The 17694-nt window shown below is 36.0% G+C and overlaps 1 protein-coding gene across 2 annotated transcripts; it reads right to left on the reverse strand.

Annotated features, from left to right (window-relative positions):
• Positions 1–4283: 4283 nt before the first annotated feature.
• LOC107832508 (leucine--tRNA ligase, chloroplastic/mitochondrial) lies at positions 4284–13956 on the reverse strand. 2 transcript variants are annotated; one of them, XM_016660365.2, is made up of 20 exons: positions 13511–13956; positions 11656–11800; positions 11528–11584; positions 10665–10784; positions 10467–10571; positions 10102–10325; positions 9945–10011; positions 9708–9862; positions 9285–9549; positions 8932–9126; positions 8705–8784; positions 7741–7803; positions 7520–7601; positions 7004–7081; positions 6834–6935; positions 6545–6717; positions 6228–6348; positions 6028–6105; positions 5260–5391; positions 4284–4830 (listed from the first exon to the last, which is right to left on the reverse strand). In XM_016660365.2, exons 1-20 carry the CDS (start codon positions 13885–13887, stop codon positions 4588–4590), a joined length of 2862 nt encoding a protein of 953 aa, XP_016515851.1. In that variant the 5' UTR covers positions 13888–13956; the 3' UTR covers positions 4284–4587. The 2 variants fall into 2 exon arrangements, with proteins under 2 accessions (XP_016515851.1, XP_016515850.1); XM_016660364.2 differs by having other exon boundaries at positions 6228–6405.
• Between the last annotated feature and the right edge of the window lie 3738 nt (positions 13957–17694).

Below are 17694 nucleotides of genomic sequence, written 5' to 3' on the forward strand. Positions count from 1 at the left end.
GGGTTTTGATTTGGATTGACACCCTTACACGCAACATTGATCCAATAATAGAGTCGCAACAACCTGCGCTGGAGACCTCCACCAATTCTCCCATTTGTCAACACTACTATAATTGAAATGTTTCTAAATCCACAAACATCATCGTATAGAAAATGGTAAAAATTGTTACAAAAATATCTTATATTATGGATGTTCATTTAGTACTCCGTTGTAAATAAGTTTCCGGAAGAAGCTTATCCAAATGGGATTCCACCGTAAATATGTTTATCTATTTAATACTCTATTGGAAATAAGCCTCCTGAAGAAGCTTATCACTTTGGTACCCGGTTATGGATAAACATTACCCCGGTAGAAGATTATCCATACTGGATATAATAAGCTTATCCTTTCGATACTCGATTATGGATAAACATTACCCTGGTAGAAGATTATCCATACCGAGTATAATGAGCTTATCCTTTCAGTACTTCGTTATGGATAAACATTACTCTCAGTAGAAGCCTATCCATAGCTTGCAGTATCAGCTTACACAGCAGCTTGCAGTAGCAGCTTACACAGCAGCTTCCTTTCTTCTATAAATAGAGGAGATTTCAGTTCATTATGTACATCAGTTTGAATTCGAAAAATATATCAGTTTCTCTCTATACTTGTCTTTACTTTACAGTCTTTATTTTATAACACGTTATCAGCACGAGACTCTGCCATATCGAGCACTTACTTTGAATTTAGTTTTTCTATTTCAGGATAAGAAGTAATTCAAAGTCACAATACTGAGGAAACTAATAGATGGTGTCCAACATAGAAAATCTGGAAGAAAAGCAAGCCTCTACATCGTTGGAGAAATCAAAGGCTTAGCTTGTGTATTTTCAACTATTATGATTGTTCGATGCCGAAGCATCTATTGCTTGGAGGTATCATGTATTATTTGTTTAATTACTTACTTATCTTAGCTATTAAAAGTATTCTAAGAGCAAACGTGTATAACATGTAAGCGAGAAATATTGCATCAGTGCATGGTTATAGCTAACAATTGAAAGGGATTTTTCACATCCAAAAGGTGATTTTTCTTAAATCCATCCAATCTTCCTATTATCACTAGGAGTGATAAATATTTTGGGAGGCACCAAATTTGCTCCTGCAGAGCATTGCTTGAACTCTAGTAGAGTTCATGAGAAACTAAGATCACTAGAAGTGATTATATATTTTATATAGTCTAATTGTAACTAAATTGGTTAACCACTTGAAGTGATATATTGCTTATGACCACCAGAAATAATAATTTAGACTTTCTATGGTTACAATTAAAGATAAGCTCATAAATATTCTCTATATTACATGTTCGCCTCGATTTGCTCCTGAAGTAGTAAATATTTCAAAAGAAGTTGAAGCATCACAATTTGATGTGATTAATGCGCGTTTAGATAATTATGTTCGATTTCCTGAAGGATGAGAATTTTTTATAAATATTAGTCTATTCCCTGAAGTGAATGTGACAATATTAATAAAGTCATAAATATAAGCGCGCTATTGATGTAAATATATTACCGCTCACCTCCAGAAGAGGTAATATGATTGAGAGAATATATACTCAATTTTTCATATTTTAAATTTGCTCCTGAAGAAGTAACACAATTGAAATTTTCTCCTGAATCAGAAAAATATTATGAAACTGTGTCTTACTGTGCTTAAATAAAATAATAAGCTATTCAAAATTATTTCTGAAGCACATTTCCATTCCCTGGAGTGAATGAAAAAACAACACAACTCACCTCCTGAAGAGGTAGAATAACAAAGGATATAAATCTTATTTTTGTGGCATAAAGACTATTGTCGCACGTACCCGTTGTACGTAAAATATCTTGGATAATTTTATTAAATATCATTCCAAGGCAAAAGTATTCTTGTAGAATGCTTTCTACTACAACCACATTAATATGTTATGGTTAGTTATCGAGTTCCCCGAAGAAAATAACAACTCGTGTATCTTTCCCTGAAGGATGTAATGACTATGTGGTTACCGCTTTGATATAAAATATTCAGATGTTAATGGCGCTTCTCTCTGAAGGAGATATTTGTCACAAAGTTGGTGATAGAAATACTGAAATTCTTAATTTCTTACATTCATAAATTTAGAATTCTCTTTATAATATTCATTTGATTATGATTTTCTCTCATGATACCAGAAGTGTCTGAGTAATATTTGATAGTACAAAATATATTAACAACTCCTGAAGAGCTAATTGTTTGTCTAGAAGACATACGACACCACTAGTATCTGATAAATATTAGATTATGGATAATGAATGAAGGCTCTTGAAGAGCTTATATACAAACATGTCATTCATATTATATGATTATGGTCAAAACATATGTTGTAGTAAACTTGAAGTTTACTAATACAAATGACTATCATATTGAGACTACATATGACTGAATGATTGAAAATCTTCATGTTTCCACAATCATAGGGGGTAAAATAATATGTATATGAGAAGTTACCCGCCTTATTCTTTAATTTATACTACATCATGTATCATAGTAAACCAGAAGTTTACTAATGCAAAAGTTTATGCCATAGTAAACTAGAAGTTTACTAAGAGATAGCACATGTCATGAAAAACTTGAAGCTTTCATTTACTATTTTTAAATGAGCTATTTGACAATTCTGATAAGCATATACTGAAGAACCAGAAGATTCTTCAAGAATTCTCTTGTGCTGCTTGTTCTCATAATAAATTAGTTATACCGGCTAAAGTTGGGACTAAGATCCCTGAATTCTGGAATATCTATTTAGTACTCTATTGGAAATAAGCTTCCTGAAGAAGCTTATTATTTCAGTAGTCCGTTATGGATAAATATTACCTCCGGCAGAAGATTATCTATATCTGGTACGGTAGCAGCTTACAAGCAACTTACAAGAAGCTTACATAGCAGCTTCCAGTAGTAGCTTACAAGCATCTTAGACATCAGCTTACAGTAGCAGCTTACAAGTAGCTTACACAGCAGCTTACACAACAGCTTGCAGTAGCAGCTTCATTTCATTCGAGAAAAATATGGTTTGGAATGTGACAAAAGATCCACAATTTTCTACAAAGACAATGCTACATGCATAGCCCAATTGAAGGGAGGATTTATAAAATGAGATAGAACGAAGCACATTTCACCAAAATTATTCTACACACATGATCTTCAGAAAAATGGTGACATTGATATGCAACAAATCTGTTCAAGTGACAATCTGGCAGATTTGTTCACTAAATCTTTGCCAACTTCAACTTTTGAGAAGATGTTATGCAATATTGGAATGTAGAGACTCAAATATTTGAAACAAAGTTTTTATCAGGGGGAGTGAAATACGGGTTGCACTCTTTTTCCTTTACTAAGTTTTTTTTCCAATGAGGTTTTTAATGAGGCAGCTAGAAATGCATATTACTAAATATGTGTACTCTTTTTCCTTCACTGAGATTTTTCCCACTAGGTTTTTCCTAGTAAAGTTTTAACGAGGCACATTATCTTTTAATGAACATCCAAGGGGGAGTGTTATGAAATTATTATATTGTGGATGTCCATTTATTACACCGCTATATATAATCTTCCGGAAGAAGATTATCCATTTAGTACTCTGTTGAAATTTATCTACAAGCAGCTGATGCAGGCAGGTTGCAAGCAACTCAATGAAATGATTTGCAGCAGCTTCTTATTAAACAGGCAGGTTGCAAGCAGCTCATGCAGACAACTGACAAGCAGCTGAAGAAAAGCCTCGCAGCTGCTTCCTGAAAATCCTTGCAGCTGCTTCATTTCTTCTATAAATAGAGGAGTTTTCAGTTTATTATGTACATCAGTTTGAAAGTTCAATAATATATCAATCTCTCTCCCTATACTTGTCTTTGATTTATTTACTTTACAGTCTTTATTTATAACAGTACAATAATATATTCCATATGCATAAATAGTAGTGTAGTTTTTATAAAATCCTGAATCAGAAATATCAAATTGAAGATATTCCAAACAGTAAGCAGTAAGTATATAAGAGTAGGTACTTTTCCTTCATGGAATTAGGAGAAATTCTGAAATTTGTCAAGAGTTGAATGGATGCACATGCACAAATCCTCACAAGTCACAACGATATAAAATTAGATGAGTTTTAAGAATTTAAGTTATCACATAGGACAACACCTCCTTATTCCAATTTCCAACAGACACATCCAAATTTTTAAGTTAACCGTGCGAATCATGCATCTATTCCCCATATTATTTGTTCATTGAAGTTGTGACTTGTGAGATTTCTGTGAAGAAATCTTCATATATAAATACAAGAACAGCTTATTTGAGTACAATGGTACATATAACGAACATATGCTACACACAACTAATAGATTAACCAATGTTGTGTACCCTTCCCTCTCTTTCTACTATACAACAAAGCCTATTCCACTTCCACTGCTCGCAAGCTTATTGTTCTCTTAACTATTGTACAATAAATGAAGTATGGTACAGAAGCCATAGCTGCTATTCCACGGTGTTGTTAATCCATCAACTGTTATGACGTAACACAATGTATAGGGATTCCAGGCATTGTATCAGCTACTATTGAGCTACCTTAACCTTTTTCTGTGCATCTATCACGATGTTCAGAATTTTTCCTTGGACGTAAATTCTCTTCCTAATAGATTTTCCATCCAAAAATTTGGATAGTTTTGTATCAAGTGAAGCTAATCTAAAGGCCTCCTCTTCTGTGCATGTTTCTTCGACCTGTATGGTACCTCTAGTCTTTCCATTTATTTGGACTGGAAGGACTACAGTGCTCTCTTTTAAATAGGCAGCATCAGCCTGTCATTATAACCGTAAATCAGTTTTAACGTTTCACCCAATTCAATGATTCAAGATGTTCATGAGCCTTTTTTCTTTTTGATAAAGTAAGATGTTCATGAGTTTTCAGTATTCCCATAAATTTAATTAGTCTCTCGAGCCACTATAGACAACAGTAGGCATTCATAACTTTCAAAAATAAATATGTTTTAGCCTGCTTATGTGGAATATTTGCTGAAAATGGACTCCTGCAGTTTTTCAAGAAAACTGGACGACTAAATATGTACATAACGAGCAGCTCTCCGGCAGGATGTTTGTAACTTAGCTCCCTTTTCTTTAGCAACAGTAAAGAGACTAGAAAAAGACAAGTGATCCATCGTCTGTCAAACAGGTAGAATGGGGGAGAAAGGAATAAAGTAAGTAAAAATCTAGGATCAAGGAAAAGCTCACCTTAGGGAAGGGCTCATATGCCAAGGAATTTGAGTGTCCCAGACGAGACCAGAGCTCCTCCGCCATGTGAGGTGCATACGGTGAGAGCAGCAAAACAAATGCTTCAATAATTGATCTCGGAAGTTTGTCCCACTAAAAACATGCGATCAAAAGGATTCATTAAAATGCTATAAGAAACTAGTAACTTGCAAGGAGTTTCATTTAGCTACATCACTCTCTGTTTCCTTTTTTATCATTTTCGTTATTTTTTCTGTGGAAGAAGAACCAAGTGTCTAATTTGATCTCATTTCACTGAATCTACTAAATAACCTCTTGCAGAAATGCGCGTGAATAGCAGGAGCTCAGTGCACCAGGCTGCTCTTTTTTGTCAGTGAAGTCTACAAGCAATCAATTGGAAATTGTAATTTAACAGGGAAAGAGATGAGCTAGAGAAGTTTCTTGGGAGTAGTTCATCAATTTTGTATTTTTTGCCTAGAAGAGGAGACTGCAATCTCTTCCCTTATGCAATTAACTCTTACAAGGACATTAGATATTTGGACTAAGCTGCTCTCTCAACCTGCCCAAGTTTGACAATTTTGAAAATTTTGACAATTAAGATTGAAGTGATATGACTTTTCCCTTTACTTCCTTAAAAACTGCTCCAACAGACTGACAAAAGTTTAGAAAAAAAAAGGATCAAAGTGTGGATATCCCCTCTTTTTTCCTTTTTTACCTATTCTTTGAGCAGTGAGGGAGAAATGAGGAAAGTGTAAAAGGAGAACAAGAAACCTTATATGCTGCGTTAATAAACTCCATCATTGCAGAAATTCCAGTGTTGAACCGAGTTCCTTCAATTTCTTCAGTTACCTGTTATGTGAAACCAACTCGCAAATTAATGATTGCCGTGTAATAATAGGAAGGGCATTAACATTCCAACAATATTCAATCCTAAAGAATACATGCCAGCCATGACCAATAAGCAGTACTACCTTATCAATGCATCTGTGTAAAGAACGAAGTTGTTCAATTGAAGGTTTCTCATCAACTGTGGAAGTTCCATCCGGATATGAACCAGCGGGCGAGGGTGAACCAACAATCAATCTCCAAGATCTTGCAAGGAAACGGTGAACGCCTTCAATACCACTTGTATTCCATGTTTTCGAGTCTCTATCGGACATAATAAAGACGTAAATTATGCACTAGAAGAAAAACCGTGCGGATACAACTTTGAAATGGTTGTGTACATATATTACAATAAACAAAAATTTTGAAAAGCAAAAGAAAAGATAAGGACAGGAGACGCTACCTTAATGGACCCATAAACATTTCATATAAGCGCAGAGAATCTGCACCATACTCCAAAACAACATCATCAGGATTGATGACATTTCCCCTACTTTTACTCATCTTGTGAGCTCGGGCAATCAAGCGAACATTGGGGTTATCTTTCAATACAAAGAAGTCGCCAGATTTCATGACCTGTTCACCATCAAAATACAGTTTCAAACCGATGAATTACATTCTGAAAGCTAAAACTAACATAAAATGATGCTAAAAGATTTAAGTAATTGCGCATAATCAGTATATAAATAAACCTTTTCCTCAGGTATTTTCTCTTGGTTGTACTCAGCCAGCTCAGCGACAGAGTCTGCTGATATCAAGTTTCCTTTGTCATCTTTGCATGCTGTATATTGAACCTGCCACCTTGATAATTAAAGACAGGCAATCAAAAAATGGACTTTCAAGACCAAGCAAATCAACTTACTTCACCAAGGATGATGCCTTGATTTATGACACACTTAAATGGTTCCTTTGTTGACACAACACCTATGTCATAGAGAACCTGCAATAATGAACCTAGTCAGGATTTTTAATAGAAACATTAGAGAAGAAATATAACATGCTCTTGTGAATTGATTTGCTCTTCTGAAGGACCAAAAAAGAGGGCATTCCTCTTGCTTGTTAAGCCTTTTTTTTTTTGAGAAGGTAACTTGCCTTTTTTGGTTTCTCTGTCCTACCTCATCTATTTTTCCACATGTATACTCAGACTAGAAGAAGATTCTTTTCACTTGGCTTGTCTAACAATTTATTGAAGTCCAACTTAGGTTAGCGAAGGGATTCACCACCCATAAATAGGTGACAAAGGGAAGAAAAAGAAATTTTTGGCTCACATGTATTAACTGGAATAGTGACACCATCTGCAGTAGCTAAAGAAGGGTAACCAAAGCTTGAAACTGGGAGAATTCCTTTTATTTGTAACAAGTGTATTTGAAGCTCTAACCTTGTGCCAGAACCTGGCATAAAGTAAATGAAGAACAGCATGCTCAGCACCACCAACATACACATCAACTGGGCTCCAGTACCTATAGGAAAAAAAAAGCCAACGGATGCTTAGAACTTTGAAACACCAAATTCTAACTTTCCACAATATTATGTATAACAAAATCAATGCCAGGAAAAAAATGGAACTACTGACTGTACGTAGAGAAAGTGCTCACTCACTGTTCTTTTGCCTTGTCAACCAATGCACTGGAGTTCTTTGGGTCCATAAATCTTAGATAGTACCTGGATATCAATGGAGGACATGGTTCAACTAGAAGCAGCAAGATATATATCAGACATGTCCATAGGAAACTTAAAAGTAAAGAAGGTTTCATCCTTAGAACACAGGTCCTAGAAGGGTGGAATTTGCATAGAATCTAAGATCAGTTTAATTACACATCATAATAAATAACTAATTGATTCTTTGCTTCCCTTATTTTTACTTTCCATCCAGTAGTAAAAAGGCAGATTTTGAGACTGAATACCGGGTACTCTCCTCTTCGAAATGGAGTAGATAAGCATATGCTTTTTTACTTCCATAACCACTGGTGACAAATTATGCACCCAGCCAACCACCAATGGATAATGAACAAGAAAGTCAGAGTAAAGTACTTCCTATCTTCTTTTCTTCTTTGGGTGATAAGTTCAGAGTAAAGTTCCTTCCTATCTTTTTTTGGGTGATAAGTTGTTTAAGTTCAGAGTGAAGTTCCTCCCCATCTGCTTTGCCTTGATATAATCTTCCATGCTCTTGTTCATATTATCATGCTCTTGCCCCAAAACAGCCACACAAAAAAAACTATAGTTTACTCCCTTTTGACAAATGACAACAAAAGTACAAAACACAAATAAAAGAACAAAAAGACAGTAAAGTACAAAGTCTCTTTAGGTGGAGAAATCGTGAAAAGAATTAAACTCCCTGTAAAAAAGGGCAGCCAAGCATCCCGCATTTACGGAAGGTCAGGGAAGGGTCGCACCCCAAGAGGGTGTGATGTAGGCAACCTACCCAGGTGCAAGCATTAGTGGTTGATTCCACGGCTCGAACCCGTGACCTATAGGTCACACGGAGGCAACTTTACCGTTGCTTCAAGGCTCCCCTTCAAAAGAATTGAACTCCCAGTATTGAAGAAAAAACATAGTTAATTACCAGCAAGAACCAGCCCACTGGGGCATGGTATTTGTTTCTCGTCTAGCAGCTTTTCCAGATAAAGGATCTTTGGTTATAACCTGACAAATTGTTCAGCCAAAATAGTGAATGTTATTACATGAAGCATGGTAAGCCTAATAGGGAAGAACCAAAAGCAAAAGAAAAGTAGCATATGACAAGGAAACAATGATTATCCAGTTGATCATCACACATTAGGCAAGACATACCCAAGAATCTGCTTTGGAAAGAGGTGGCTCCCCTGTCCCTGTGGGAGTGAAATCATCCAACTCAGGAAGGGTAAGGGGCAGCTCAGTTTCTGAAACTGGAATACCTTCTCCTGTGTCATCCAAAAAGATAACTGGAATAGGCTCCCCCCAATAGCGTTGCCGAGCAAAAAGCCAGTCCCTTAACTTGTAATTTACCTGAAGCAAGATAAATCTGGCAATAAGTAAATCTTATAAGAAGTAGAAATGAGAATTGCTTCCTTCTTACTTGACCTCAGAATTCTGTTTAAGATCATCTCTAAAAAACTGAGATATACAAGCTAAAGAGGTATCCTTCATAAATCAGAGGAAGTTACCTTTTGCTTCCCGTTTCCACTTTTCTCAAGCCATTGAATGACTCTTGAAGCAGCGTCCTTGCTAGGCAAACCATTAATGTCAAGCCCTGACTCTGAACTTGATGCATTTATCATAGTTCCTTCACCTGAATATGGTCTCTCAAAATTGCCACCATCGCCATCATCTGGTTTTACAACCCAAGAAATTGGGATACTGTACTTCACAGCAAATTCATAGTCGCGTGTGTCATGGGCAGGCACGGCCATTATTGCTCCTGTGCCGTAGCTGCATCAGAATTGGTAAACTACTTTAAAACCCCAAAAACTATGTCACGTGTGGTATTAGGTGCTCATTCAGTACAAGAGCATTAATGTAGTCATAGACTCATAGGACATATCTTGCTAGTTAAATTTAGGAGAAGAGAAAAAAAGAAGGCAGACAACCTTCCCAAGACATAATCAGCAACCCAAATAGGAATAGCTTGTCCATTGGCTGGATTTCTTGCATAACACCCGGTAAAGACACCTGTTTTTTCCTTTTGAAGCTCAGTCCTCTCAAGGTCACTCTTTCTAATGGCAAGTTCTCTGTATTCCTCTACCTGTCTCACATCCGCCGTCGCTTAAAGAACTAGAACAAACAGCATTTTGAGATTAATAAGATCAAGGGTCAGAAGAGCATACATGTTTACTCTGTGCTTCAGATAAAACTGATGACAGAATCGGATGCTCAGGTGCAAGGACTAAATATCTGCACAGCAAAAAGATGGATTAGAGACATGTGAAATGTAGTCTGAAAAAAAGAGAGTTGATGATAAGATGTCAAAAGCAAAATGCATACGTTGCACCAAAAATAGTGTCCGGCCTTGTTGTATAAACTGTTATCCTTTTCTCTTCTTCCTGACCGTTACCATTTATGACAACAAAATCCAATTCTGCTCCTTCTGATCTCCCAATCCAATTCCTCTGCATTTCCTTTATACTTTCAGGCCAGTCTAGATCATCCAAATCCTCAAGAAGACGGTCAGCATAAGCAGTAATCCTCAACATCCACTGCCGCATAGGCTGCTTGGCAATAAACAATGTACTGTAAAATCATGAAACCATCCAGGCCATGAAAATAAGGACTAGACATTGAATTAACAAAAGTGCGGTTCTTCAGAGAAATTCCTAGCTCAAAATGTAACAGAGTATATGAACGCCTACCTTTCTGATGACTGGATGCCCCCCTCTTTCACTTACACCATCAACCACTTCTTCATTTGCCAAGACAGTGCCAAGTGCCGGACACCAATTGACAGGCACTTCAGCCTAAATATTGGATTCAAAGAACTTTGATAAGTTGACGAAGGTTACTTCAGCTTACTACTGAGAGTTATAAAAATGAAGTTCAGAAAACTTCACCTGATAAGCTAGTCCTCTCTTCATAAGTTGAAGAAATATCCACTGAGTCCATTTGTAGTAATCAGGTTCTGTCGTAGAAATTTCACGATCCCAATCATAAGAGAAGCCTAGAGATTTAAGCTAGAAATCAATATAGATATTAGCAAAGTGACATTTCTCAAGCACCATCCTATACAACAAAAGATAGCAAGAGATCAAAATCTCATTAAATAACTGAAAAATGAAACATTCTTGTCGCATAAATTAGCAAATAAACTCCAACTATGACAATTTAAATGCTCTGAATTTTGCAGGGAAAGCGTCCGGTCCTTTTCTTACAGGCACTTAGGGCAGATGGCCATATAAATATCAGCTGAATCGAACCAGCTAATATGAGGAATTGGAGGAAAAGTAACGGGACTAACAGATGGTGGGGCATAACAGCAGGCTCATGGATGGATGGGTACGAGATAATTGTAGCAATCAGCCAAGTGGCAAAGACCTGAATTCATGTATCATGGTTCACCCACATAGCTAATTGGACAAAGGACTTTTAACTGTTTCTGACCGTCTTCTTTTAAAGCATGCACCTCCTAAACACTATCATGAAAAAGCATCATCCCAGTGGTGCTCTTCCAAATTAAATACAGATAAGTTGTGGATTTTCCAGTCTCATTTAAACTGGAATATCACACATACGTACACGAAAATAGCACAAAGTTATGGCCATCGACAGTGAACTTGATTCTTGAACTAGGAATGCAAAAAAAAAAAAAAATAGTGTTTTGATTTCATGGGTAGAAATTCGGAGCTCTTAGATATGATTTACAACCTTAAAGTAAACACCGAACATAGAATTCCAAACAAAAGAAAGCAGCAGGTACCTGCGAGCGGAAACGACTAATATTCCTCAAAGTTGTGATTTTTGGATGTGTGCCTGTCTGTCAAAGGGAAGGAGAAAGTTAGATACCTGCAAATATTAAACTGAAAACAGTGACTTTTGAAAACTTACCTCAATAGCGTATTGTTCAGCAGGTAAACCAAATGCATCCCATCCCATTGGATGCAATACGTTGAAACCTTGCATGCGTTTAAATCTAGCAAGGATATCTGTTGCAGTATATCCAAGTGGATGTCCAACATGCAAACCAGCTCCACTGCAAGGATAAGAAATAGCATCAAACTAAACATTAATAGACCGCGACTACAGATCCTCATGCAAAAGGAAAAGTTTGTCCTATCTCAATGGCCAAAAGTTACAAGTGCCAACCTCAATGACTGAAAATTGTAAGTCCTAAGAACAGAAGGTCAATTGGCAAGTTCACAATTGCTTGTCAACTATCTACACCAACATATTCCTTTCAGTAACTGACTGTGGAAATTTTGCACTTGTGCAGAAAGTGCACTTGGATCTAGGAGAACTAGAGCATTCAGTCAGTATATGGTTGTATTCAATGAGTGTAATCATCATTGGCAGGTCTCATACTATATCTAATCTGGACAATCGTGGACCATGGATTATTCTGTGGCTTCTGTATTAATAAATTTATGAACAGATTCAAGGAAATTAAATGCTATGAATGTTGGTATTATCAACATAGTGGAAACGACTGTGTTGACATTAAGCAGGGGAGTCATACTATAAGAAAAATAAGAGATTAGCTGCACTGCAGCAGCAGCAACTTTATACTTCATTTGAACTTGGAAAGGGTATAACCGAAGTTGTTAGCAGTTCATCTAAGCCAAGTCAAGCAATTGGTAATGCATATACCTAAAGTTGATTAAGCCTCGTTTGCACTTGATCGAGGTCTGAATCTGAATGGTTCGAACCTCAAACCATTAAGTGCAAATGTTGTTTTTAAGATTTAACCACTTGATGGGTCTGAATAGACCAGAATCATCCAAATCTTGAATAGAGTCTTAAAATAATTAAGAGGCTATACAGTTAAAGATTTTTCCGAAAATGACATTTCACCTCAATTCTATCCACGACCACCGCCAGCTACCACCACCATCACTGTCAACCACCACCTACCACCACCATTGATAACCACTAGCGTTAATTGTATATTAGGGTTAGGGGGTATGGATCCGAGTGCAGGTACGGGTGCTGGGATACAGCCAATAAATGTATATTACGCCATATAAAGTGTATTTCGATTAGTTAAATTTATTGAACTAAAACTAACAAAATTGTATTCTTTACAAATACCAATATTTTATTCATAAGATATCTCGCGTAATAGAAAATATATATATATATGACATAAACCCAACACGGTGGACACGGGTGCGGCAGGAATTTTGAAGAGTAATGGACGAGGCGCGCGGAAGTTGATCCCGACATCATATTTGTTGATAAGATTAGTTACAACCATAACAAGATACAGAATTCTAAACACATCGCTAACATTTTACTAACTTGAAATAACTCGTTCCATTATAATTAAATGTTGCTTGATGTCCTCTGTTAAGTTATTGTCTTTGTCTTGTAAGGAATATTAATGCTATAAGTTACAAGTATGAAAACAAGAAAGGTAACACTAACTTTTTGAGAACTTTGTATTTCTATTTTATAACTCAAACATATTACAATTTTAGTGTGTTAGGATTCAAATTTTGAAGTTGGTCTAAAAGTATTACTTCTAGGATTCCGGACATGGAGATATGTAAAGACACTAACTTTTATTTAAATTTCTGTCTAATTGTACAGAATCGAACAAAGATGATCAATGTCCAAATTCAAGATAACTTTGTAGGTTCGACTTTGCAAAACTGATAGAGAGAGTATTAAAAAAATGCTAGTCTATAGTCAATCCTTGGCACATAGCAAACTGAAGTTGAAAGAGTGGGATAAAAGTATGAACCTTGGATAAGGAAACATATCAAGAACATAGAATTTGGGCTTTGAAGTATCAATCTCATCAGGGGTTCGAAATGTCTTATTCTCTTCCCAATAGTGTTGCCATTTTGGTTCAATTTCGTGAAATGGGTAAGGCCTTTTAACCTGCTGTTGCTGTTGGTCATTAGCTTTTTGACCATCAACTGCTTTTACTAGCTCAGCCACTGTATTTTTGCTAGAACTCTTTGTACAGCTGGAGACTCGGAGGCGTATATGGGTATAAGATTGGTGGCGGAGTAAAGGGCGGCGGTGGGCGGAGATTATAAGTGATATACGGAGGCATAGAGGATGACGAGGGAGGAGCTGAGGAGGAAAGTGGTGGTGCGTGGAAGTTTGGAGCATTGCTAGGGGGAGGGAAGTGAAGGAGTTCTGGAGTTGCAGTGGGTTTGAGAAATTTTGAAGGTGGCAATTTGGTGAGAAGATGAAGATTGGATAATGTAGTCATGGGCTTGGGCTAGATACTGGAATGGGATTACTTCAGTCTTCATAGTGACTGGATCGTATTCGTCGGAAAGTCTCGGCCCACATGCATTCGTGGAAGCTCTAATGATTGGGTTTAAGCAAATTTTACCGTGAAAATGGCGTGTAGTAGCCACTAAATAAGGGTGTATTTAATTTTTATCCACTATTTAAAATGCTTATCAAAAATAGCCACTACTAAGGGGGAAAAGACACAATTACCCTTTCTCTATTTCTTGTATAATCCCAAAATCGACGAAAACCCTTATTTCATTCGTTCAGAGTTCTGCGCTTCTTCATCTTCCTCGTATGCAAACTGCAATCTCAGTTAAACTTCTGCTCATTTATCTTCTCTGTCATCTTCCGCCATCTTCATCTTCATCTTCTTCGTCATCTTCTGTCCTTCATCTTCTCCGTCATCTTCTCCGTCATCTTTGTTTTTCTTTATTTGTAAGTTGGTTCAATGCCGTGTGAAGTATGTGTGAAATTTCAAAAATTAGCATTATATGTTGATTCAGTGTAGTATATTTTGTGTGATTCTGTTTTTGATAAATTTTTAGTGTGTGAAATTTGAAATGTGTTTGTGGTTGATTCAATATATTTGATTATGTAGGTATATTTCATAAAAATAGTCGTAGAAATTCATAAGCTTACTGATTATGAATTTTCAGTTAACTGTGTTCATTAAATGTAAAGAAGAAACGACATTAAATTTTGTAGTTGGAATTCAAAGTTAAGGACTGATTGTCCTTAACTTTTGCACATGAAACTTGAAGTTAAGGACAAAGTGTCCTTAACTTTGGATGTTGAAAGTATATGTTAAGGACTGTATTTCCTTAACCTATGCACTTACAATTTAAAGTTAAGGACTGATTGTCCTTAACTTTTGCACATGAAACTTGAAGCTAAGGACATTTGGATGTAGAAAGTATAAGTTAAGGACTGTATTTCCTTAACCTTTGCGTTTACAATTTAAAGTTAAGGACTTATTGTCCTTAACTTTTGCACATGAAACTTGAAGTTAAGGACTAAGTGTCCTTAACTTTGGAAGTTGAAAGTATAAGTTAAGGGCTGTATTTCTTTAACGTTTGCACTTAAAATTTAAAGTTAAGGATTGTATTTGCTTAACTTTTAAACTTGAAATTTTAAGTTAAGTCCTAATCTTTGTTTGTTTTTCCTTCTTTTCTAGTGTTATAATGGAAGGCGGTCATTTTTTTGATTTTGACGATTGGCGTAATTTTCTAGTATATTGGAAAGGAGATTTTCAATATAAGGAAACAATTAAAAGTTTTCTGTCGAATAGCCAATGGAAGAAATTGAGGGAAAATATTTTTGGCAACTTCTTCAGATTACAAAGTGTGAAGTTCTCGGGTAAACTTATGCATTGTGTATTGCTTTCTGAAATTGTTAGTAATGAACCTGATCCGATGACCTTCAAGGTATTTGACCGCGATACTAAGTTTACTCGTGATGCATTCCATATTATTACTGGTTTGAAGTCTTATTCGTCGCTTGACATGAAAGGTTTAAATGAGAAAGAGAATAGGCTTTTAAGAGTCTATTTCCCTGGAAAGGACAAAATTGAGTTGGCTGATTTGTATAGTTTTATTTCTATTCGCCCACATGGTACAACTTCATCATTTGCTGGCAGTGATGATGATGCTTTGAAGTTGGCAACACTCTATTTTGTTGAGTCGGTTTTGATGGGCAAGAGGAAAAATAGGAATGTGTCGGAGCAAATAATGAAAATTGTTGACGATGATGCACTTTGCGCTTCCTTCAACTGGGGCTCTCTTGCTTATGAGACGCTATTAAAATCATTGAAGAGTTGCTTGAAATCAAATGAGAATGATGTTCAGAAGGAGAAAGAGAAAGAAAAAGATATTGATAGCTACACTTTAGTTGGCTTTCCTTTTGCGTTTTGTGTCTGGATTATGGAAGTACTTCCTATTTTCCAAGAGAAACAATTTGTGAACTTCAAAGAAGTTGGTTATCCTCGAATGTTATGTTATTCTGAAATGAAGTCTCCACAATTTGATGCTCTTTGTAGAAAATATTTCCATAACAAAAAAGTAAGTTAATGTAATTACTATCTCTTTTTTTGTTTATTTGTTTTAGTTATGTATACTTATGTTTAGTTTTTCTTATATAATAGGTGTTTAATTTGATTGAGGTGTCACCCTTTATTCCCGTGGAAGAAGAAGATACACAACCTCTTTGTGTGGAGGAGCCAGTTTCACAAGATCAAGGCTCAAGGTCTTCTTCCACACAATTTGACGAAGGCGTACTTAAGGAAATTGTTAGAGTATGTGTTTCTGCCTTTGAATAGTATTAGTTTTTTATTTGATTATTTCTTGCTTACGAACACCTTTTTTTATATTATGTTTTTTGATTCAGAGATTATCAGAGAGTTTTAAGAAGGATTTGCAAGCAGAAGTTACCAGAGTTAATCAGAAAATTGTTGTATCAGAAAAAAAGATTGAGAACGAAATCAAGGTAATTTCAGTTAGTCCAACTTTAGGATTTTGTGTCCTTAAATCATGTCCTTAAGTTTTAAACATGTCCTTCTCTTTGTAACTTAGTTGCTTTCTTAGGATTTAAAGAAAACTCTAGGATCAAAGCTTGATACTTTGATGAACATGTTTGGAAAAGCTGATCAGATGAACACAGATAGAGAATCTAGTGTTCCAATTAGAAAATATGGAGTTGATGATCATTGTCGTGCTACTGAGCGTACTGTCATATTCAACCAAGATGCAGGTTGTGTTGAACGTGATTATATGGATGTGCATGCAGAGCGTCAGTATGAAAGAGAATTTAGAGATGCACATCTAGATGATGAAACTGAAAATATCTGCTAGTGTGTTTTCAACTGAGGAACTGGAGAACGACATAGATTTGTTGTGTTTACGCTTCAAGAGGTAATCCTAAAATCTCCATACGTGCTAGTTGTTTAGATTACACGTGAATAAGATTCTGTTATTACTTCCGCTGTGGTATATATTCCAACACTCCTGATATGCTAAAAGTGACAAGTAAAAGTGAAAATCTATTTTTAGAATACTGGACAAGTAAAAGTGAACTGAGGGAGTATATTATTGATATAAAATCTTTTCTTTTAGATTTTCACTTGGTATTAATATCCGTCTTTGGATATAACTATTTTGAATTTTAGAAAATTTCACTTTGGAAAGTTAAATGCTTGTGACTTTATTTCTGGAGTTCCAACCTGATATTCCAATTAAAAATGAATAAGTACTTTAAAATTTCACATCTTTATGTTAGTATAAGTTCCCGGGTTTTTACTTGTCATCATATACAAGTATGAACACAATAATTCATAATTTTCTTCGGGACTTCCTCTTATTAAAGCGGAAGCATGTTGAATAGCACGCCACGCCTTGTGATATCCAATGTCTAGTCCATGCAATTTTTGCATCTCTGCCATGACAAAAGCTGGTGTAACTTCAAATCTTGGGTCCCGAAGATTATCGATAATGTAACCACTAATCAACTTTGAAGTAGCATGCCTTTGATCTGCTTTCCTAGTGTTAACAGAGCAGTCATGCTTTTTCTCAAGCTTTACTATCTTGAATAATGTTGAGTCTTTAATTCTGAAAGCACGCACACACCAACGACACCTATCATCATTGCATGTCAACGAATATCTTGTTGAGCTTGATCTAACAA

Source organism: Nicotiana tabacum, chromosome 3, assembly GCF_000715075.1.
Source record: "Nicotiana tabacum cultivar K326 chromosome 3, ASM71507v2, whole genome shotgun sequence".
Lineage (NCBI taxonomy): Eukaryota > Viridiplantae > Streptophyta > Magnoliopsida > Solanales > Solanaceae > Nicotiana > Nicotiana tabacum.